The 25,633-nt window shown below is 41.3% G+C and overlaps 1 protein-coding gene across 1 annotated transcript; it reads right to left on the bottom strand.

The window, feature by feature from the left end:
- Window positions 1–269: 269 nt before the first annotated feature.
- Window positions 270–25,480, bottom strand: LOC140754067 (calpain-B). Its single transcript, XM_073088979.1, has 15 exons — window positions 24,528–25,480; window positions 23,278–23,362; window positions 18,592–18,643; window positions 17,258–17,366; window positions 6,380–6,657; window positions 5,855–5,995; window positions 5,547–5,736; window positions 5,211–5,473; window positions 4,768–5,140; window positions 4,544–4,698; window positions 4,098–4,170; window positions 3,515–3,568; window positions 2,405–2,759; window positions 1,923–1,978; window positions 270–1,234 (listed from the first exon to the last, which is right to left on the bottom strand). Exons 2-15 carry the CDS (start codon window positions 23,339–23,341, stop codon window positions 1,208–1,210), a joined length of 2,190 nt encoding a protein of 729 aa, XP_072945080.1. The 5' UTR covers window positions 23,342–23,362; window positions 24,528–25,480; the 3' UTR covers window positions 270–1,207.
- Window positions 25,481–25,633: the final 153 nt, after the last annotated feature.

Below are 25,633 nucleotides of genomic sequence, written 5' to 3' on the forward strand. Positions count from 1 at the left end.
TAACAAATGTTTTGCATATAACTAATAATTTAATGTTAGACTATAGTTGTATTATTAATTATATTATCTAGTTTAATCATAAGATTCATTTGTATTTATTTGTCTATGGAGAGTCTCCATTTGTTTGCTATTGTCTATGGAAACTCAGAGACCTCCATGTTTTTTCACTACTCGGTAACTAACGGTCACTAACGGTACCCACTCGCTCTGTTTTATAGTAAATAGATAGAGGATAAATAGATTGTATGTTTTACAATAAATAAGACATGTAAAACTTTAACTTTATTTTGCTTAAGAAATAGATAACATTGAGACAATTCAACATTGAGATATTGATATTTACTTAATTTTTTATTTGACTTTGCAATTGAACATAATTACATATATGTACGAATCGGACATTACGCTTTAAATAAAAAATTGACATATTTATGTAGTGTTTACAACAATAAGAAGTGCTGATAACGTAGGATCACACATCAAGAGGCTATTTGCTTATTTAGCTCATGGATTATATTTAAATCTTCTACCCTATCTATATTTTATATACATATATTTGCTTAATTTGATAAGTTATTTGGTATTTTATATATGCCATAGGATCAATACACTTTTAGCGTCCAGCCCTACATAAATCTATAGGCATCTTAGTTTAGTATTATTTATCGTATATGGTATATTGTTAATGTAATTTGTTTAAATATGATATAATTCTCGATAAATTAATTTAGGATAAATAATAAGTATTATTTTATTATAAAATTTGACAATTATAACGTAACGAAATGTAATTAATGTGGATTTACAATTATTTGTACCCTAATGAGACGGAATGTCTTTGGTCATCAAGTTATCATTAAAATAAATATTGCAGCAATTAAAAATAAATAACTGGTATTTACAATAAGCCAACGCGTCCAGCGAAAACTGCGACTAAATCCTTGCGTCGGAGTGGCGACAAGTAATTGTCTATTTACGATTAAAGTTTTATAATCTTATATTCATGTTTCTTAGTATCACGTGTGGCTTGTCCGCTGCACGCTAGCTGCCCACTGCCCGGTAGTCACTCGCCGCCCGCTGCCCGCTGCCCGCTGGCCGTCCGCTGTTCACTAGCCACCCGCCGCTCGCCGCCCGCCGCCCGCCGCCCGCTGCCCGCTGCCCGCTGCCCGCTGCCCGCTGGCCGTCCGGAGCGGGGGGACGGCGGACGTCATGTGTAAATGGTCATTAGGATCATCTGTAACTCGATCGAATAATATTAATGGTTTTATACTATGATATAACAAATTTATTTAGATTATTATACTTGTTCATGAAAATAAATTCAGGAATAAAAAAGGTGTGTCAGTTTATTTGTGATCGTGTATTTAATGCGTTTTTGATGGAATATGCGAATCTGTTAAAATATATAGTGGTTACAATACAAAGTATTTAGGTATTATCTTAAATTATTATTTAAATTTTAATACAGATATATTTTTATAATTGAAACAACTTAACTTTTACACATAATATTTTATTCTTATTAGTACTATACTATTATAATAATTTGAGTAATTTGGACATGAAATTTGAATTTTAAATCTTAGAGTTAATTAATGTTATTGTTTTAATTCCTAATTTTATTATTATTGTTCCTATCGTATTTTATATTGTTTTTTTAATTGTCAATCATTTTATTTAATGTTTAGTACGTAGTTATCAGAATGTAGTTTACACCTGTAATTGAGGTGACACTTAGATTTAAGTTCAATGTGACATGTCTAGACAATGTATAAGTGTTCACTTTGTTGGTGTAACCCAATGATAAATAAATAAAAAATAAATAAATAAATAAAAAGTATCCTTGAAGAAGACTTCTGTTAAGATTTCTTAGGAGGTCAGAGCCTAGACCTCGGGGTGGTATCGGCGGCTCGAGCGCTCACCTCTTCCAAGGAGATAGGGTTCGACTTCACCTTCGCGTCGAGGGCGCGGAATCGCTCTGGAATCAATAAGGACAATATTTTACACCCAGATTCGGGTCCTCGGAGACATCGACGGGCGCGATCCCCCGACAGGGAGCGCTCGGCACCGCGCCGGAGAGTTTCGAAGGTGGTAGAATCCTTCGGCGATTCGACTCCGGCGGCATCATCGCCACACCTATTTCTGCGTAAGAACAGCAGCGTCGGACGCTGCCGTGTACCGTTTCGAAGGGTGCGGGAAGGGTGACATACTTTTCCGAGGCATTTTAGCTCAGCTCCCGGGGGGGAGCGGCGCAGCCGGGGCCGACCTCGGGTGGGAATATTCGATTCCATCCGGGGTCGATCACGGATGACCACGGGCGGCGGGAGCCACTCCCCATCGGGGGGACCGCACGCTCGGTCGCCACCCCTATATTATAAAAAAAAAGTGAACGGAGCGGGCGTACCGTGCGCGAGGTGCAGCCGCGCCAGCGCCAGCAGGAAGGCGGCGCGGCGCAGCGTGGCGGCGGGCGCGTGGCGCAGCACCAGCGCCTCCAGCACCTTGTTGGAGGCGCGCGCGCCGGCCGCCCACAGCAGCGCGCGCAGGCGCTCGGCGGGCAGCGCGCAGGCGCCGCGCGGCCAGGCGCGCCGCCAGCCGCCCAGCAGCGCCAGCAGCGCGGGCAGGTCGCGCGCGGGCAGGCGGGCGCGGGCCGCGGGGTCGCGCAGGGCGAGCAGCGCCGCGGCCAGCGCGCGCCCGCCGCCCGCGCGCCGCACGGCCGCGCGCAGCTGCGCCGCCTCCAGCTCCGCCTCCGCGCCCTCCGCCTGCGACCGCCCCGAGCTTTAACGATCCGTCGGTCGCGTGGCGGCGGGGAATCGTTTCCTCGCGAGTTATTGAGTTATGCGATTGTATCCTTGCATCGAGTTTACGTCGATTTTTTTCGAGAAACGAGAGAATGAGTACGGTAACTCCGGATCTATTCTGTTTAAATTTTCATTTCACCGAACGTAACGTTCGGGCCGCTCGTCGCCTTTTTTGAACTCGAAGTAGAACGTCATACCCTCCGGTACTCCCGGATGCTAAGACGATGTTAACATGAGGGCGGTGAGCATAGATTTTCGCGTCTCGAGGGGATCTCTTTGCCCGAACAGATTCTCGGTTAATAAATACCCCCCAGATTCTTGATATTTATTCGTAATAATATAATGTTATTAAAAACAAAATAAAGAAAAAATATAAAAATATATATCATCCTACTGTTAAGTGGGTGATTCGGTACTTATGCGTCATTATCGAGCGAACGGTCGGCCTCCTGATGGTCGGAAGTCGCCAGTCCAGAGAGTTCCCGCGAGAGCTGGCGCCCTTCAGGTGGTCGATCGTGTAAAGGCGCGAATCCCTTTAAATAAGAGTATGGTCCGGCCTCCGGACGCTCATACTTTGAGCGTGCGAGACGGACCACGATCTCCTCGGCCGTAACACGTCGCCATGCTCCCCTTACATTGAATACCTTGAAACCGACCGCAGAACGCGACGTAAACGACGCCCGCTAATCGTCTCGCAATCTACGAGTAAGTCTCACCTCATCCGGCGGCCACTGACCCAGCACCTTCGCAATATTCGCCTGGATGTCCGGCTGAAAAAAAGACGTACTTTATTAACATATATCACGAACAATTAAGTATCAATATACGACTAATTACAGAAATATCGATACAAATATTACTTCTACATGTTACATACATATTATTCGATACTATTACATGAAAAATAATTAACTATCTTTTTTAAATATAGGAGTAGCAGGCGAGCATGCAGTCCACCTGATGCAGTACATCTGTAATCAACCCTAGATAGAAATATTCCTCCCTGAGGTCGACCACAGATGCGCCGCTACCCCTGAAGACTACACTGGAACGCTTCGAAACGTCTGTCTCCCTTACCACACCCTTCAAACCGGAACACAGCAGCGCCTAACACTGCTGTTATTAGGTAGAAATAGGTGTGGCGGTGGTGCCGCTGGAGTCGGACCACAAAGGGTTCTACCACCTTCAAAACTCTACTCTACAAAAATAAAAACTAAACTAAAAATATACTAAAATTATAAAATAAAATCTACATAATAATAAAACTATATATGTAATAAATATTTAAAAAAAACTTACCGGTACATTACCTCCCATTTCTGCGTACACCGACGCGAAATCCCTAATGATCACGTTATCATCATTCACCTCCCTGTCGCAGAACAATACTTGTTATTTGCTGAAATCGATTAAATTTTTCAATTTCATACAATCACAGTAATAAATAAATAATAAAATATGATTTATTCACCCATCCTGCGGCTCTTTGTGGCAGATGAATCTTTCCCAAAAAGGTTTTAATCGAAGAACCCTTTAGAGTAAATTTTAAGACTAATGCTGTCACTTTCGAGATTATTTCATTAAACTTAAATTATTATTCAATTAGGCTTACTATAGTACGTCTACATAAAAAGGTAAAACGTTTAGTACGAACTTGGAAAGCAATGGTTAATTTCTGCATCCATTCCAATTCTATTAATTCAAATGTCACAAAGACGTGCGACGTGAACGAAACGGGACGTTACCAGACGTCGGTGTGGTCGTCGGTGAGCACGCGCAGCAGGAACGCGGCCTCGGCGCGCGCGCGCGTGTGCGGCACCAGCAGGTACTGCCCCGGCGGCAGCGTGAAGAACGTGGCCACCTCGCGCGCGCGGCTCTCGTGCGTCACGTCCAGCGCGCGCTGCAACAGCCAGAAGCTTAGCCTGCGTCCGGGTCGCCCCGCCCCGCCCCGCCCCGCAGCGGCACTCACCAGGCGCTCCGCAGGCGGCGCCAGCGCGGCCCGGCGCGGCGCCGCGTCGGCCGGCAGCTCGTACACGGCGAACCCGATGGCGAGCAGGCGCGACGCCGCGCCGCCCGGCGCGTACTGCTGCGTCACCGACACCACCACGTGGCAGCGGCCCGCCGCGCCGCGCGGCACGCTCAGCTGGAACTGCGGGTTGCAGTGCGCCGCGCGCGCGCCCGGCGGCCCGCCCGCGTTGTAGCCGGCCCGCCAGCGCCGCCGCGCCAGCACCGCGCGCCACGGCCGCCGCCCGTGCAGCGCCGGCTCGCCCAGCCAGTCGTCCGGCCCGACGTGCACCAGCTCGAGCCGCCCGAACGCCCGCGCGAAGTCCGCGAACGACATCCTGTCGACCGAGGGCGGATCGTCATCGTCGGGCGCCGGCGGGGGCGGAGGGGGAAGGGGCGGGCTCCTACCAGAAGTGTCCCGGGAGCGGCGCGCGGCGCGCGAGCAGGTCGCGGTCGGCGGGCGCCAGCGCGCGCCACTCGGGCCCGCCGCGCGCCCAGGCGCCCGCCCACAGCCCGCGCCCGCCCGGCGCCAGCAGCCGCACGAGCGCGCCGCCGCCCTCCGCCTCGGCCGCGTCGCCCGCCGCGCCGCGCACGCGCGCCAGCCCCGTCACGCAGTACGCCTGGCCCGCCAGCAGCCCGTTGCGGAGACGCCGCGTCCCGTTCTCCTTCTCCTGCGAAACGAGCGCGACATCGTCACCGTCACCTTGGACAGCTAGGCGGGGCGGGCGCGGGGCCGTCACTCACGGGCGCGGCGGTGGCGACGAGCAGCGTGGAGCGCGGCACGGCGGCGGCGAGCACCTGGTAGAGCAGCGCGCGCGGCTGCTGCGGCGGCGCGAAGCTCTGCAGCACGCCGCCGGTGAGCTCCTGCAGCGCGCGCGCCAGGCCGCCGCCCGCGCGCTCGCTCGCCTGCGCCGCCGCGTACGACCCGTACAACCTGGAAGTCGCGATGGGCACGTCGGTTACCCGTCTCAAAACTTGTAACGCAAACTCGTTTCAGTTTTATAACTTGGTCGTATGCTTATAATTAAGGCGTGTCAATGATTATGGTATACTTGGCGTAGGCCTTCTCGAGCAGCGGCAGCGTGAAGTCGTCGGGCAGCGCGCCACGCGAGCCCAGCAGGTGCGCGCCGCGCACGGGCAGGCGGTCGTCCACGCACACCTCGCGCCACGTGCCGAACACCCAGAACCGGAACCTGGCGGACGATCTACTGTACATTCGCTCAAAATTATACGGGTGACGGTGATGGTTTATTTGAAGTATTTTGTTTGTCTATACCGTCATATTATTAAAATGTATATGTACAATTATATAAGATAGATCGTTCAAAATTGATCGTTAACTTTAAAAAGTCTTTATTTAATTCAATTGTTAAAATCTGGTACAGAGTAAATATAGCGGTCAACTTTTGGCAGCATGGGCCTATAATAAGTAAACGTACCATTCGCCCTCCTCCGTGCATGACACGGAGATCCCTAGAAATTCAATTCGACGGATGACCAGCGACGTGTTTCTGCGACAGAATTCGTCCACTGCGCATCCAAGCGACATGTAAAATGAGTATCGAGCGGGCGGTTACCGAAAGGCGCCGGTGTAGTGGCGGCGGAAGCTGTGCGGCGGCACGGCGCGCGCCAGCAGGCGCGGCGTGCCGGCCAGCGCCGCCGCGGCCGCGCGCAGCCCGCGCAGCGCCGCGCCGCCCGCGCCCGCGCAGCGCCAGCGCGCCGCCGCCTCGCCCGCCGCCGCGCCGAGCGCCTCGCCCGCCTCGTGCGCCTCGCCCGCGTCCGCCTCGCCCGCGCCGCCCTCCGCCTCGCCCTCCAGCTCCGCGTCGCCCATGAACCGCGGCCGCGCGCACAGTTCCTGCGACGGACACCTCCCGTTTATCCGATTTGACTCGGATGTAAATGATTTTCGACGACTTTCCGTAAGATTTCCGCCGATAACGCTTGCATTCCAGACGAACATTCTCCTTAAGAACTGCGATTGTCTAAGGCTTCTTGCCGTTGCTGAGTCATTACAACCACTTAAAGTCGGCGGAGATCTTAAGGAAAGTCGTAGAAAAGATGATAAAACGGGCGCAAATTTGTATCAACGGAAGACACTAGACAGATATCATATTTTCTAATTGGCAAAATTAAGTTACAGGCCCTGGTAAAGATTTCTATTACTCAAAATCTTTTTCTTTTATTCAAAAGTTATTCAAAAACAAAATAAGGTGATTAATTTTGCGACACCCTGTATAACCAAAATAAGGCATAATAAATGGAAACCAGCCGTAAATTATTAAATAAGCAAGTGTGCATTTTCCACGCGTTAACGCCTTGTACGGAAATAATCTATAAGATTGTCGAATTTTCAATTGATTTTTAATTTTGAAATTAAACAGTATTCAAATTTTTACTTGTTTTTTTACTTCAATTGTTACTCAGGCCCAAATTAATGTTAGAAAGGTTAAACTTAATCAACAACTTGGCAACGAGAAACGATAGAAATTAAATATCTAAGCCGCTTTTAACTTCAAAAAGCAAGGGGGAGTGTAACTAGGTATCATCATCATCATCATCAACCCATTACTGTCCCACTGCTGGGCACGGGTCTCCTCTCAGAATGAGAAGGATTAGGCCATAGTCCACCGCGCTGGCCAAGTGCGTATTGGTAGACTTCACATACCTTTAAGATTTTTTATAAATCTCTCAGGTATGCAGGTTTCCTCACGATGTTTTCCTTCACCGTTTAAGCAAGTGATAATTAATTTCTAATACGCACATAAATTTGAAAATCAGAGGTGCGTGCCTGGGATTTGAACCTCGGACCCCTCGATCGAGAGGCCGCGTTTCTTAACCACTAGGCTATCACTGCTGCTGCTATCACTGCTGCTATCTTAAAGAAAATCGTAAATTACTCATAGATTTTAACATTTATACCATTTATTTACAGTATAGAGTAACTGTACTCGTACTATGTACTGTACTATGTATAGTTCGCGTAAAACTGCTAGTCCGCTCTGAATACAGATACGAATCGCATCGCCATAGTAAATTGTATGACTACACCTGCTCGCAATAGGGTTTCTGATTTCCGGCATATTTTTCTTCCCGACACACGGGATTTCCCGACCACATTTTCCCGGGAACTCGAGAAAATAGAGATAATTACAAAATAGTTGAAATGTCGGTATTAATTTGTGCTTAAATGACATATTCTTACGCGATAAGGTCTACTTTAACATTGTAGATATGTTCTCATTGAGTATTGCATGTTAAAATCATTATAAATGTTAAAATCTATGAGTAATTTACGATTTTTTTAAGATTTTTTGAAATTTCCCGAGTTCCTGGGATCCCGGCCCATTTTTTCCGTCCCGACTCATCGTGTTTATCCCGGGAATCCCCGACCAGAAACCCTAGCTCGCAACAACTTCAGAGCGGACTAGCAGTTTGGCGGGGACTATACTATAACTGCCGGCTGCCAGTGGGTCATGGCGCAGCGATAGGATGCACTCTCCGTTTATTCAAATATTTGAGTCAAATCAAATCAAATCAAAAATTTTTATTCAAAATAGGTTCTTTACAGAGCACTTTTTGAATGTCAAACTACCACCACTTCACAAGGTATTTCGTTATGGAGAAGAAGCGGCGAAAGAAACTCCATAACACACATCTTTTAAAAAATGGATTTTACAATGTTAAACTTAACCTAATGGTACATGTGGAGCTGGAACTACTTCAGACCACACCGTTTTGTCAGTCAAATAATCACTTAGTTTATAGTACGCTTTTTTACATAGCGTTTGTTTAACGACATGTTTGAACTTTTTTTCTGTGAGATTCAAAATGTGGTCAGGTATTTTATTGTAGTAGCGAATACAGTTACCTATGAAAGATCTAGCCACCTTGCATAATCTATGTTTAGGAATCGCTAATTTATTTCTATTTCTAGTATTAAAGTTATGGTGGTTACTATTTTTTTCAAACATATCAGTATGTTTTCTTATATACATAATATTTTCATAGATGTATTGACTATGTACCGTCAATATGTTAATAGTGGGAAACAGTTTTCTCAGGGACTCACCACGTCGCAGACTATAGTCGAAAGTTACGAGCAATTTGCAGGACAAGCTTGTCGTGAGCAAACGAATGTTTTCTGTTCAAACATACATAAATGGCGTCGCGGTGCGTCTGGCAACATTGACACATGGTCGACAACGGTAGGCACTCGAAAACGCGCACAGTACCACTAATGTTCTTTTAATTACTTTTAATAACAATTATTAAAACTAAACATTATAAACTAATTTCCGCAACAATTATGTAATAGAAGATTAATAATCTATACTTTCCATTGCATAATTAACTACGAATTTTTTCAATACTTAGGTACTTAATATACAGGGTGAATTTTTCAAACGGGCCTTCAGGGCCAAATCCGAAACTATAAGGATTAGCGAAAAATGCTGAAAGGAGTTACGAGGCCGATCTTGATAAAAACTAAAACTGCATCATTAGTTTTTTAAAATATCTTTTTCCTTAGCCGGGAATCGAACGAATTCATTTTGAAAAAAAATACACCCTCTATATTATTCCACTATCTGATAGTGCCGCTTATAAGGATCAAATTCTGGAAAGTAATGTTATGTGACAAATTAAAGGAAAAGTAACATTTTGAAGAAAATACATATTTTTTCATACATTGGCATACTAATCCTTAAGGATTATACATAACAAATGACTTATTTATAATTCTTTAGAACTATACATAAGTCATAACATTGAAGAATTAGTTGGTTAATCAACTAATTCTTCGATGTTATGACCATGAAATACGGCGTAGTATGAGAAAGTAATAGGTTGGCAAATAAGTTACCGCCGTTTTAAGGATTTATTTTTTTAATAAACTTAACTTTAATAACTGATTAAATAGTAAATTCTTATTGTTTGTTATTTACAACTTCGTTTCAACGTTAAATATGATTTTCTATATCTCTTTGTTTAGTAATCACACGGACTTGACTCGAAAAAGTCATTCTCGGAAATTATCAACTTTATTTCATCTGTATTAAACGAAATTTTGCCCATAGCAAGTTAAATCTATTATAATGGTCCTAAAAATAACCTTAATTAAGTCGAACATAAAAATATAAATTCTTAGTGAACAAAACGTCCGCTTTCGAATTATTTGAAACATTAAGCCAAAAAAATGTTAATACGCGAAATGTTTAAATGAATGAATGGCGGGAACTTAACTGCCAAATTAATATGAAAAAATATGTATTTTCTTAAAATTGAGGCTTTTCCTTTAGTTTGTCATTTATCATTGCTTCCCAGAATTTCATCCTTGTAAGAAACACTATCAGATAGTGGAATAATATAGAGGTGTATTTTTTTTCAAAATGAACTCGTTCGATTCCCGGTTAGGGAAAAAGTTATTTTAAAAAAGTAATGATGCGGTTTTAGTTTTTATCAAAATCGGTCTCGTAACTCCTTTCAGCATTTTTAGCTAATCCTTATAGTTTCGGATTTGGCCCTGAAGGCCCGTTTGAAAAATTCACCCTGTATATGTAGCTGATTACCACAATATAAAAGAGTAATGTAAGGAACTTCAAAATTATTTGCTTTGATCATAGAGGTTTTTTTTTTAATAAAAGAGTAGCATACGAACATACAGTCCACCTGATGGTAAGTGGCTACTGCTGCTCATGGACATCCGTAATCAACCCCAGATAGGGTTAGATATTTCTACCTGAGATCGGCCACAGATGCACCGCTGCCCCAGAGGACTAAGAAAAGCCTCGGGAAAGTATGTCACCCTTACCACACTCTTCAAATCAGAACACAGCAGCGGTTAACATTGCTGTTATGAGACAGAAATAGGTTGCTATTTTGAAAAAAAAAAGATCAATGAAAGGGGTTTCTGATACACGTATGTAAATAATAAAACACTTTCCCTAAACCTGTCAAATACCCTATTGTATAAAAAGGTACTATTTGACTGCGCTATATTTTTAGTAATGCGATCGCGTTGAAGTCTTCTTTATGTAAATTTCACGCCACATTCTAAATGTTATTAGCTGTAGTATAGTATATACCTGTATAACTACTATTACTTATTATATCGTATATAATAATTAATATTAACGTGTAACTGTGAACAGCTTTTAAAAATAGGTGATCTTGATCTTGCGACTGACGAGGTTTAAAAGTTTTTGTGTTAATGATCGCAGCAATCAAGTGCTCACGGTAGTGCGGTCGTCGCTCGCGCACATTATCCACACTATTCAATTGTAATTTTATTACGTAACCGCTGAATTACGATAAACGTTTCAAGCTGCCGCACGAACACGCGCCGCCGCGAATAAAGCACGTACGGTCGAAACTTCGGTCAGTGGCTTCAGAGGAAATAATGTGAATTACTGATATTCATTTCTTATGTCATAGAAGTAACGATGGAATTAATGATATGGCACAGCTATTCGCAGCGGTGCATGTCATGGCCGGGTGGCCGGGCCAGCGCGCCCGCTCGCCACCAATTACTGTTCATTATGTTTTCCCGACATCTTAATTGCAAATAATTTTAACAATATTAGCACAGTATAAGGATATACAGTATTTTATCTTCATACAAACGCACGAAACGCAAGCCACGCCTACTCGCCTCGGGCCGGTACTAACTCGGTACACGAACATTCGTGAATGTGCCACGGTGACGAGCGGGTGATGTGACGGTTTTGTAAGATATTTTGTTGTTTTAAGAATAATATAGCGAAGAAAAGTTATAGATTATATTGTGTTGTTTTTGGTTGCTTCAATTCGTCAATAACACATCCAGATATAACATTTTTTAAACTGCCTGGAAACTCCGAACATGCATTTTCATTCAACACTTTCTATATAATTAACTATAGCATTCATTTGTATAAATAAAAAAATACAACATTTACAATCAAAAAATTAAAAAGAAAGTCAAGTATGCAGATGTAATTAAAAAACTGTAGGCAGGCAGCCCTAACGCGTTACCGTGCCCAGCGCAACCGTAGGTATCTAATTCAAGGACAGGGCCGAGTTAAATTACTGTATATCCTTATACTGTGATATTAGTCTTGCACTTGGTGGTCGTATAAGCAATAGATAATAGATCATATTAGGTTTAAGCTATACCTATAACGTGGGCTGGGCTCGGAGCGGTCGCACGCGCCGTACGATTATGCTCCATAATGACTCGTAAAGACGCGGATCTACGTTTACGTGCACGCGAGCAAAGTCATTTCGATTTGATTGTCGCACACATTTTTTTTATTTCATGATCGCAGCCTGAATGTTGTGCGCAAATTTATTGAGCTGTAGTGTGGTGCTAAGGCGTTATAATATAAGATAGGTTTAGAGTAGTATTAAGTCAGTTATAATAAAGCTTCAACCCAACAACACGCCTCTCAATACCGTACGAGCCTGATCCTTCACTACATGGCGACCGTGCCATGCCGGTGCGCGTGTGGCGCTGCCACGTTGCACGCGCACCGGGAGGCGTTCGAAATTGAAAATAAATAACAGAAAGAAGAATTGAAAATGAAGATTGGAGAAGAAATAAGAAAAAGTACTAGGAAGATTAGATAGAAAAAATAAGAAGATATATAGAGTAATTAATATATAAGAAATTTATAAGAAGATACAGGATTTGAAAAAAAAAATGGATAAGACAGGAACTAAATACAAATAACTACCAAATCGAAGAGAAGAAGAAAATATTAAAATATAGACGTAAAGAAAATGTGAAACAGAAGTGGATTTGAAGACAGAAAATGTAACCAACACAAGAAGACGAAGATGAAGACGATAAGAACATCTTAATGACCAAATAAGAAACTAATCAATCGTGCAAGAGGACATCATCAATTCACGGCAAATAACATCGGCAACGAGTTAGCGGACCATGACCTGTCATCATCATGGCCCATCATTGAAGAAGACGAGTCGTCCCGCCCTCCCGTGGACATCCCAACTCAGTCAGCAGACACCTTGTTGTAATTCAAAAAATAATCTGGTATGTAACTATTACTTTGAAATGTATGTAGTTCGTATAAAGATTCGTTTTAAATTTTGATATAAGAAAATTTATAGGTTTATTCTGTTTGTATGACTTTTTTTTCAAATTTGTTATTTAATGTAGTTTCAGTAGCCAATATTGTTTTTTTTAATGTTGTAAAGTATAAATCATCTAGTAGACAAATATCTATTTAAAAATGTATCTCAAGTAAATAATAATAATGTTGTATTCCTCTAATAACAATTTTAATGGAATTTATCGAATGGTTAACAGAAATCCATGTAAGTACTAAAATCGGAGTCATAATATAATTTTAATTAAATATTAATGTCAAAGTAAAGCCAGGTAGCAACAGTAGTTTCAGTTGCATTGTTTAATTATGCTGAGTACCGAAAACGTGTCGCGATTCGCGTTACATCCTTTACGGGAACGGAATGTTCTTCGATTCGGATTGCATAGATGATGCAATACCGACACCGCTTCTAATTACATTGTACAAGATTGTCAACTAAGCTGATTATTGATTGATTTTTATTGTGGTTTATGTAAAATTTTTAAATGATTGAAAGAATGATGATGTCTGGTCTGAGAATTGATTATTTAATGATAATACTCGTATGAGAAACTTCTTTTTATTAAAACATGGAACACGATTAGTTTGAAAGACGATAGCAATGTAAATGTTAGGAAGGAAAGAAATGTTGTATGGAAATTTTGTATGGATTTCATCTGTAAGTTAGTATTTTTAGTAATGATCGGGATTGATCCCCCGAGAGTTAAGAAGATATCTAACGTACTGACGAAATATTTTGTATGTTGTTTATATGCTGCGATTAGGAAGGAACATAGAGAGTATTATAGTTGTTATCGGAATTTTAATAAAATATGTCTTGATTATGCTGTATGATCTGCAGTCATCAGTGTACAAGAAGTGATAATTATTATGAAAGGTATATAGATGAAATGTTGTTGTGTATTAAAGGAAAGAATATGAGACCATTATCTTGATCATGTAGTTACGCGAGTCGTATACGTGAAAGGAATGGATCGAAAGAATATACATTTGAATATTATAAAAAGAAATGAAGGAAATAATGACCGTTATCTTGATCATGATGCACGCGAGACGTCTTTGTGAAAGAAATGGCATATAAAACCCTAAGTTATATAAATGATGTATAATAATATACGTAAAATGTATGAAAAATGGAAATAAAAAGGGTTGAAATAAAAATATTATATGTTAAAAGTTAGGGCTGATACAAATAAATGTAAGCTCAATAAATGATGTAAAGAAAATATATAAGTAAAAAAAGTACCTATAATTGTGTACAATGATTATACCAATTCATGATTAGGACTGACATTTTGTTTTGAATAAACTATAGGCCACATGGTTTGTTCAAAGAAATGTTTTTATGTACTTTTAGGTACATGACACGGAAATGAAGACAAATTAACTGGATATGACATGCGTACGTACGTAAATATATAAAATTTATAAGAATTCTATTATATTATACAAAAAAAATAAGTATGTAGTTTTAAGATTTGAAGAATTTTTTTGTTTATGTAATTTGAAATTAATCTTTTCTTTTACTTCTGTGTATTTTTAAGAAAATAATAAATTAATTATGTAACACTTTTATATAGACAACGAGGTCTTAGCACACAATGCACCTACCGAATAATATACTTCATTAAAAGGATATACAGTTTAAAAAAAAATAGAAATTTCTAGTTAAATTTTATTTTTTTAAATAAGCCCCGGAGGTGTAGTGTGGTGCTAAGGCGTTATAATATAAGATAGGTTTAGAGTAGTATTAAGTCAGTTATAATAAAGCTTCAACCCAACAACACGCCTCTCAATACCATACGAGCCTGATCCTTCACTACAGAGCTATCGATGGATACCTTTTTCCCGCTTAGGTATATACCAGGTATATACGGTAGGTATAGCTTAGTACCGGTTAGGTATATACGGTATACGCCAGGTATTCAGTACCAGCTATGGTATTGAGTAGTGTAGGAAGGTGAGAAGGGTGCCCTTCTACCATGTCAATGCGACTAAGTAGGTACGGATGTGTTTCAAATCCCAATAGATTTGCTTCATTTTCATTTGTTTAGCATGCTTCCTATGTGTTTTGCATGTAGGGATGCGGACTACGAGATCGCCAACAACCATTATGGCCTAGCAGTAGGTATATAGCAACTTCATAGGCCTTAACTTTTTTTTAAAACCGCACGTTTAAATCTATAACAATTGGTTATTTCGAATTAATGTAACTTTTATTATATATATAATAGAAGTAGCAGAATTACATATTCCTATGTGTTTATTTATAAGATTTTATACACGGAAAAAACAATTATTAAAAGCAAACATTATGAAAATAGAGTACAAAGGACTGCTTATTTCAAAATAAAATCTCTTCCAGCAGCCCTGAGATCGGAATGCTCATATGAAAACAAATTTAGCGTACATAAAAACAAAACTATAAACTATTAAACTAATAATATACAGGTTGAATTTTTCAAACGGGCCTTCAGGGCCAAATCCGAAACTATAAGGATTAGCGAAAAATGCTGAAAGAAGTTACGAGGCCGATTTTGATAAAAACTAAAACTGCATCATTACTTTTTTAAAATAACGTTTTCCCTAGCTGGGAATCGAACGAGTTCATTTTGAAAAAAAATACACCCTCTATATTATTACACTATCTGATAGTGTAGCTTAAAAGGAGCAATTTTTTTTTTTTTTTAAATATTACACAAAGAGATATTCTTAGAGACGAATATTAGGTGGTAACGAATTCCATAGTCTAACCATAGTCTAAAGTCTAAAGTTTGAAGTCCATAGTCTAACCGCATGAACAGAGGAGTGAGAATAGAGAGAGGTTTTGTCCTACCTAAAGTCGGCCACAGATGCGTCGCTACCCCTGAGGACTAAGCAGGAACGCCTCGGAAAAGTCTGTCTCCCTTACCACAGCCTTCAAAACGGAACACAGCAGCGCTTAACACTGCTGTTATTAGGCAGAAATAGGTGTGGCGGTGGTGCCGCCGGAGTCGAACCACAAAGGGTTCTACCACCTTCAAAACTAGCGTTTACATGTTCATATCGGTCCAACCAGTTTATGTTATTCATTACGATTAGAAGTTATTACGATATTTTCTAATTAAGTCGTGGCACATGTAAATACATCAGAAATAGGGAGATTCCGCGTGGTCCCGCGCGGCGTGGGAACGCGGCCGCGCGCCGCAAGGCCGCCCGCGCCTATTGTGCACCTTCCTACTTATTTTCCATTCAACGTAGGAACTTACATTCATCTTACACCGCCATCCGGGGTCAACCGGAAGGGCATCAACGAAAATAAAATAAACAGTGACCGGCCGAATTTGGAATTTGGTTTTTCAACTGAGAAGTTCTGGTTTTTGTCTTAGTTTCGTCAAAAATTGACTCATGTACAGGAGTACCAAGATAAGTAAACAGTAATCATAGGGTCACCGTGTGTTTTGATTCAATATGCGTACCATAGATTACTAAAGATTACTCACTCCTAACAAGAAAATGTAACCAGTTTTGACAATTGAAATTGTCACTGTCATCTATTTTCGTGTTTGAAAAATATTTAAAAAATGTAGTTTTTAGATCATTTACGAATGAAACGATATTTCTTCTCACATTTTCTTCGGTTTCGTGTTTTGCACTAATTAACTGCGCATGTCGCCATTGTTCCGAGTAAATTACACCATGACAACCATAAAACGGCTGACAATTCTGTCAGCCGTTTAAAGTCATTTTATGGCTTCCTTCAATTACAAGGCGGTTGGATATCTCATCTATACTTATCTATGATGCGTACCTACAAGTTCTTTAAGAGTTCATACGTATTAAGAAGTTGTACTTATATTCAATATTAACATAAAATATGAAAAAATTGAATAAGTATAGAACTTCAACGGTCGCGTTAGTCACACTAATCGGGCACACGTATGCGGCACACGTCGCGGCGCCGCGCGCGCTCCGTCTACAACGAACTCCATCACGTCTTACATATTTTTAGCGCATCCATTTCCTCCGCCTTAAAAGTCGGACACCGCGCAAAGTTTCGATTGCGGTAGGACTCGGGTGGGGTCGAGTCCGGAGGCACCCCCCCCCCCCACACCTCCCCTCGCCCAAGTACGGCGGGCACCGGCGCCGCTGCACCTCGGCTCGAATACTCATCGGGGCGGGTCAGCCCGGGTCGGGGGGCTCACAATCTAAACTGGGGTCGATCGCGGACCTTCCCGGGCGGCAGGAGCCACCTTCCATCGGGGGGACCGCCCCGTCGCCCGTTCCTTCAATATCGTACGAAAATATGTACGCAGGCAAGCGGAAGCGAAGTCAGTCAAGCCCAACACGAACGGTAGGGGCACTCACGTGCGGGCGCAGCCAGCGCACGGCGCGCGCGCGGCGGCCGAGCGCGGCGCGCGGCGCGAAGCCCGCGTCCTCCCAGCGCGCGCCCGCCGCGCCCGCCGCGCTGCAGCACCTGCCGGGGAACGACGACAGTTTGTTCGATAAGTATTGCCACAGTATAAGTATACAGTATTCTATCTTCATACGAGGGCACGAAACGCGAGTTATACCTACGCGGCTCGATTTCGGTATGCGCTCGGTATGCGAACAGACGCGAATGTGCCGCAGTGATGAGCGGTCGGTGTGACGATTCTTAGTGTTTTTTTATTTAAACGATTATATAGCGTCTGTAGGTACTAGTAGGTACCATCATGATTTCTTTCTTTTTTTAAAAGATTGATATTTCGATTTTTTACCGAGCAAAATACGTAGAAAACAACATGCGAATGATAACTTAGCAAAAGCTATTCTCATTCAACATAAACAAATTATAAATACACTTTTCATACCTAGTAATTTGCAACTTATATTTATTATAGTTCGTTAATTTTCTTATTATTTTCCACTAAAACAAAATGTCAGTCAACCTCTCGCCTACTAAGGAGCGGCTATGCAAAAGTTAAAATATAATATTTACAATAAAATAATGTAGAAGAAAGTCAGACATAATTATGATACTGTAGGCGCGTAGCCCAAACGTGAACTCTCGCCTAGCGCCCCTGCAGGTATATAATTCAAGGACATGGCCGAGTTACAATACTGTATAGATTCCTTATACTGTGGTATAGCAGGAGGACGCGTTGAATGTATCTCGCCGACCTCCTGTCGCCGGCCGCCTGCGTGAAATCATCGTTATGTAAGCGAATCACCAAGCAAACATAAATAAGTGACCTCTTTTCTTTGGAAATTCAGTAAAAGCAATTTAGTATACACGAGAAACTATGTTATATAGACAACTATTGAACTACTTAATACCTACAACATTTTTTTCAATGGACAATTTTTGTTAATTGAAATTAAATTTATTAATTACTTGTTGCCATTTACTTTATCACTGCCAAAAAGTTAACGTACAAACGTAACACAAAATAAATAAGATACATATCAAATTTCAGCTCAATCGGTCGTGGGTTAAATTTAGCTTGCAAGATTAGATTCCAACCACCGGGACAGGTGAAACTTAATAAAAGCTTTTAAATATGAAGACAGTCACATCGATCTACGCCGTATGTGTGCCGGCTGCATGCAAGGGGTTCCAAACTGTGTTAAAAATCTAGCAAAATGATATTAACTACATTAACCTTAGAGTATAACGACATTAATGATTTAAGTGGTGTTCTTGTACGAACATTAATGACCTGGATAATGTAGAGTGCTGGTCGTCGTACCGCAGCTCGCCCGCCACGCCGTCTGCAACAAGGACGCGAGTTAGACACTACTCTGACCTCTTCTTACAGTTATAGAGTTAAAGTTAAAGTTATAGAGTCTGCACCAAACTTCTAGTCCGCTCGGAATATAGAAACGTGTCGCGTCGCAAAAGCAAATTGTAGATATTAGCGGGACGAAGACAGCACGGGACATGGCCTACGGGTACATAGCTGTGTTAGCGGGCCCTTACTGTTGCTATGGAGTCATATACTTGTAGTTGTGTTCGACCGCATTGGCTCTCTGACTATACTAGCGCGCAGCAACTTCAGAGCAGACTATAAGTTTGGCGCGGACTATAACAGGCGCGGTCCCAGGAAAAAATGTTATGCTACGATCGCGCCTGAGTTATACCTACAATTTATGAATCCTGACATTATTCGGGCCATACTCAAGGGTTTAATGTCGGCATATTCACAGTACCTAATTAAAAATAAGTACGTGTCTTCTTAAGATCGCTCCTATATATATACCAATATCTCCTTAAACTCCTAGATATATGACATAACTTTTCATATTCGCAATTTTGCGTCTCTGTCACTTTACTTGTGGAAGGAATACGTTGTCTCTTTCTTATCAGAGTTACATAGTCATGGCGTACCAAACACGGAAAATATTAAAAATATAATTTCTCCTCATTTACTGATATGTGACTCCATGAAGCTTGTTTATTTAATTTTGTTGCATAATTTATACATTTGCGCATGTTACAAGAGTCAACAAACACCAATTGGTGTATTTTGTATGTTTCAAGTTTTGCCCGATAGTAATGTCTTTAATTTTTATATTAATGAAGCAGCCTACATATTTAATTTGAGCCCTTGTAGTCATCCAGCGTAAGACCTTTCAAAAACGAAACAATCATTTCGATGACCATTTTCGGCGGTGGTAACTGACATCGGAATATTAATCACTTTCCTATTATTTTTGCATTGTAAGCAGGAATTATATTTTAAATTTTACCAGACCGTTTACCGTAAAAAAAAATTCAGTGTAGGTACACAAAACCAACGGCACTTCACGTACCGTAAAAAATAGCGGACCTGCGTGGAGTCACTGAGGAATATGTAAAGATGTGCAGAGAGCCATGCGGCCACGCTTACACTGGCTTTGAACGTGCGACACGTTGAAATTGAATTAATTAACCTATTGATAGTCTAATATGCTTGTTATCACAATATAGGTATCACATCTATTAACAATGTGAAGCATTAAGTACGATTATTTGATATGGATAATAAGTTTTATAGAATATAGAGTAGGTATATAGAATTTGTGAAAGATTCACAAGCATTAATGAAATATATTAGTTATAACATTAAAGAAATGAGGGGCAAGTTATAATTGGGTGGTTGCAAGCGTAGTTTGGTGTGTGCAGAGACGTACACGAGCGGCCGCGCACGTCGCCGTTGCGACACGGCATTGTTTCGGCGATCTCGACAGCGAGAATGTCCCCCATCCGACACGCTCGCATTTGTACACTGTCTATTATGGGAAAGTAGTTGAATCGAACCATAACAACAATAATGTACCTTATGCTCGTAGAAATCGTATTTTGCAAACATTTGCTTTGAAGAAACTTTGATTCTGCACCTTTTCTAAAACTTTTTGGGCATGAATTTCTAGAAATACTTTAGGAGGGAAAGTGTAAAAAATAGAAGCCTCGATATTTAGGATTATTTTTTTGCCTTAGAAATAGATACCAATGTTACACGTACTACGCCCGCATGCTACACACATGTTATTTGCAACATTATGTAGCAATGGGTCATTAGGATATGCAACTAGGGCGAGCTGTGCTCTATCAATAGCCACGGAATGTTAGACTATTGCCTACCTATATTCCACCAATTTTTCCACCTAGACAGGTGGACTAGTCCCACGATACTGAAATATTATTTTAGAGTTTTCGATAGTTTCGACTGTCTGTGAGGGCATACCATGCAAATAATAAAAGGCGTATAAGTTCTTATATGACTTTGTACGAGAAGACCGAAATAAAGTCTAAAGTCGAAAGAATGAGACTATTAAGTTATTCGATGTCACTGACAATAAGTTCCATTCGCAAGATTAGGTACATGGCGAAACATGATAGACACAAATCAGAACATGCAAGTTATGTCTAGCAATGAGTCGCAACTCGCGGCGCGTCCCGGCTCGCGCGGGTGCAACGCGTCTGACTTTACTTTCTTCTAGTTTTTTAATAGTAAATATTATATTTTAGCCTTTACATAGCCGCGCCTTAGTGGACAAGAGGTTAATTGACATTTTGTTTTAGTGGAAAATAATAAGTTATAATAAATGGGTAAGTTGCAAATTATTAGGTATGAAAAGTGTAGTTATAATTTGGTCATGTTCAACGAGAATAGCTTTTGTTAAATTATCATTCCTATTTGATTTCCTTCGTCCTATCCATTTATTTATTTATGAATCCAGGTATATTGCTCGTTAAAAAATTAAAAAACCATATATATATATACGCTAAAACTCGAGAACGGCTAGATTGATTTAGCTTATTTTAGTTTAGAATCATTTGTGGAAGTCCAGGTAAGGTTTAAAAGGTGAGTAAATATGAAATATATTTCATAAATAAATTCTGATGCAGTACAAAGTTTGCCGGGTCAGATAGTCTATTAAAAAATAAACAAATGATGATGGTATTAACTTGTACAGACGCTATTTAAGTGTTTAAATAAAAAAAGCACTGCCTAAAAACCGTCACACCGACCGCTCATCACTGCGGCACATTTGCGCCTGTTCACATACCGAGTGCATACCGAAATCGAGCCGCGTTGGTATAACTTGCGTTCCGTGCGTTTGTATGAAGATAGAATACTGTATAGATACTTATACTGTGGCGCTACTGCCGCTACTGGCCAATGTGACCGCTTTCTGAAATGCTCTCGTTATACATAACGCGGCCGTTCTTTCCTTGGTTATACGCGGACATCGATATAATATCTATTGAGTCTGAACGCCTCCACAACAAATAGACTTTTCAATGGTCATTATTTTAATCATTTTAATTTGAGATAGTTGCTCACTTTTAGAATAAACCAAAGAGAATTTCTAAATATTATATGAAGAATGGTACCTATAATGATGGTGCAAGTGTAAATATTCAATAGGCTTTATAGTAGGTACCTCATGATTCATGATTGTCACAGAAAATGCATTTTGTTTGCATGTTTGCTTATATTACTCTTACTTTATTCGTTCGTCGTTAGATAAAACTCTCTCTGTTGCATTAAACCACTTGAAAAAGTCTTGGAACATAAGGATATATTATTTTAATGTGTTAATGGTTCTGCTCCGTAGACATTACAACAACTCCTATTTTGCTTAATTACAACAATATTTGCAACTGTTTTCTAGTTTGAAGAGTGTAGTCCCTTACCACACTTTTCTCACTCATTTAGGGTTCGTACACAAAACTGCGATGCGACGTCGCATCGCAAAAATCTGCGAGCTCCCTCGACGCATCGCAAGAACTTGCGAATTGATTCGCATCGCACAGTGGTTGTTGTTGTTGGTCACCCTGAGAGACGCTACGCCGCACGATATCGCATCGCAGCAATTCGCATCGCAATTTTCTGCGTTGCGAATTCGCATCGCGTCGCATCGCAGTTTTGTGTTCGAGCCCTTAGGTAAAGTACAAATACTAGGTCTATTAAATATGTAATAATAACAGAAAATATCGAACCTGTAACATATTGAATCCTAGTGTTTGGCACTAGTTTCTGTATAGTAGAATCGGCATTCGGCTACGAGATGGTGTATGATCAGCGATCTCATTTGTATGAAGCTAGTGACGTGTAGAAGTGCCTTTCACTGCACATTTTTCTAATTCAATGACAACTCTAATGCGAACAGGTAATTAGAGGTGGAGCCAAATTAAGTGGCGTAGCTTCGCGAATGTAACTTGAAAGCGAAATTTAAGTAAATGAAGAGAAAGAGAAACGCCATATTAATGTCCCTCAATGGGCTCGCTTGGCAGCCGTCGGTTCCCTGAAAGTGAACATACTCTCGCGTAGAAAATAAATATACTAATTCGCAACACTTCAAATTGTCTATCTTTACTGGTCGTCGATATTAGAAGCTGGATAGTGGACACTAATGAAGATTTGTGGTGCTAATCCAAGTGGAAGGTAGTTAGAAGGTGATGTAATTATGTACTACTTATTTTTTCTTCAATATATAATCGATAAAACTAAATACATATTTACGTCATATTATGTTTATTCGAAAGCTACCAAGATATTTTTAAAAGGGCAATGTCAGGTTAATCGTAGTTGTACTAATAGTAGATGTACTAATACGAGATTATTAATTTTAATCTTCAGAGCATCTAGCAAATGTATGACGTGTGTTTGATGGGCCACTTACCCCATTTGGTTTTGTATTCAATTGTTCGTCTTAAGAATTTAATCGATTCTATAAAAAATCCCTCCTTACCTTACAATTTCATTGTGTGTATAGTCCGCGTTAAACTGCTAGTCCGCGCAGAATATAGAAATGACTCGCGTCGCCAATTGTGACTACACCTGCTCGCAACAAGTTCAGAGCGGCCTAGCAGCTTGGCGCGCACTATGCATGTCGGAAGGAGCACGAGCACTCACTGGCGTGTCCGTTGGCGCGCGGGGCGTCGGGCGCCGCGCCGCGCGTGCGCATGAACTTCTTCATGCTGCGCGCCTCCTCTGCAACCTGAATCACATTGTAAGTTTTGTATGACGCTTTCCACAGTAATGTGTCAAGCACATGTGTAAATACGGGTTTTATAGATACCTGATGTTTCAAAAGAGTAAGGCCCTAGCTACGTCACGCGTTTTTGTTAATATATTCCACGGTCGTATTGTCCACTCGCCCGGTAGGTCGCGGCACCAGTCGTTAATCCCTAGGAAGGCTAGGCGTATTTCACTATTATCACACTTTTATTACACTCTAGGAGATGAAGACCCTTCAATAATCCACCTCTCTTAAGAATGCAGCATATATTTGATGCGGAGGATATTTAAAATCAACAGCTGTTTAAATGTAAATGCAATGTGAATGTCGTAAATGTTGCAGGAAAGACTATCGACAAAGTATTTTTACAATTTTATTTTATAGGCACGATATAATATGACACAATACAATATTTCTTTTTCTCGTATTAATACACATTAAAACACGTAGGTACCTACTTTTTGTGCTTACGTAAGTGCATATATGTTTTTTTAGTGAGTTGCAGTTTGTTTACACCCCCCGGCTGCCGCGACTGACCGTTACTGGGCGACCGCTGCGCTCCTAACATTACTTCGCCACGTTCGATGGCTCTACTGTTATTGTACTCATCTAGTATTCCACACCTGCTCGTTGGCCTCAAGCGCCAACGACGTCGTTAACCAGGTTACCGCAGATACCTGGCCCCTAGCATACCGTACTGCTTTCGGTAGAAAATCAAAATGATTTATGAAGTGCAATATGATATTTCTTTCACGGAAAATATTAGGTATATTATTTGTTCTTTATCCCTGCAGTACCTACGTCATTTACTATTCAACGTTTTTATTTACGTTTATCTGTCGTTACTCGTTGTCTCCATATTCATTCGTAGTCAATATGCAAACCGACTACTACCTAAATGTTATATATGAGAAAATCTTTGCTGAACTATAGTTACCTATATACTTTCCATATAATATTATATTTTGGATAATTCTGATATGAAATACGCGGCAAGCAATCGAATGTACCGCACTGTTAACGGTAAACAAATTAGATCTCAATCCTCATATTCACTCATGCAATCTCATGCAGCATCGTTCACCCACACCTGGGGGTATACGACTCTTCACTCGGACAAGGGGAATCATTCCCGCGCACTCACCTGTCTCGTAAAATTCACTTCCTAATTTCGATTAAGTTACATTAACGCCAATCACTCAAGACGGTACCGACTACCGACACCTCACGTCACAAATAGCACGTAGGGGCGAGCGGGGAACAGAAATTTAAGGAAACCTACTAGAAACGGCAAAACGAGCGATCGACACTGCAAAAATATGAATAGCGACTACGAATCATTAGAAGAATATCGGCGGGTCGCAGCGATGGGAGCGCGGCGGCCGTGCGCGCCCGTCCGCGCCGCCACACACACTGCGCCGCCGCACCGTGCCGCCACGCTCGCTGCGCCGGCACACACACTGCGCCGCCGCACCCGCGCCGCCACGCTCGCTGCGCCGCCGCACACGCTGCTGGCTGCGCAGCAACTCGCTGCGCCGCCGCACACACTGCGTCGTCGTGCGCGCAGACACACTTCACTAATTCGTATGGCGCGTGTTCACATTGCTGCTTGCGCAGCTCCTCGTGTGGCCGCGATTATTTCTGTTGTAGCCCCTGCCCTACTTGCGACGGTAGGGCTGTCACCTTCATCGAAGAAAGAGTATTTCTTAAAAAACATTGCAAAACTATAATAAGTACTTTGGGAAAAAATATAGCAGATATACATTTAGTTTTAGTTTAACAATAATGTAACTATGAGTACATACATTTTTATGATAACTTTTTCCCTATTATACGCTATATTCTATATTTGTCAAATGACCTCTTTTTGAAGTATCGATCATACTACAGTATCTATGGTAGGAAATGATTTATGGTTTAATTATTTCTCTACAATAAATAGTACTATATCGATGGGTCCTATGTATATGGGCCAAACTAACAATTTGGCCATTTTGACTGTTTTATGGTAAACGCATCTTATCGATATAATTAATCATATGAGCTAATAAAAAAAAGATTTCTGCATAGAGACACGATTTTTTAGCACAGTATAACGGCATAATATGCCTTGTACGTTTAAATTCAATGTTACATATTATGTAACATGAATTTAAACGTACAAGGTTTAAGAGTAGCTAGACACTTATACGCGGGGAGTTCCCGCTTGTTTGTTTATGGTTTGGACCAATCAGCTGATTTGACTCTTAT

The sequence above is a fragment of the Epargyreus clarus genome, unplaced genomic scaffold (assembly GCF_041222505.1).
Source record: "Epargyreus clarus isolate Ecla_fem2 unplaced genomic scaffold, WU_Ecla_fem_2.2 ptg000027l, whole genome shotgun sequence".
Lineage (NCBI taxonomy): Eukaryota > Metazoa > Arthropoda > Insecta > Lepidoptera > Hesperiidae > Epargyreus > Epargyreus clarus.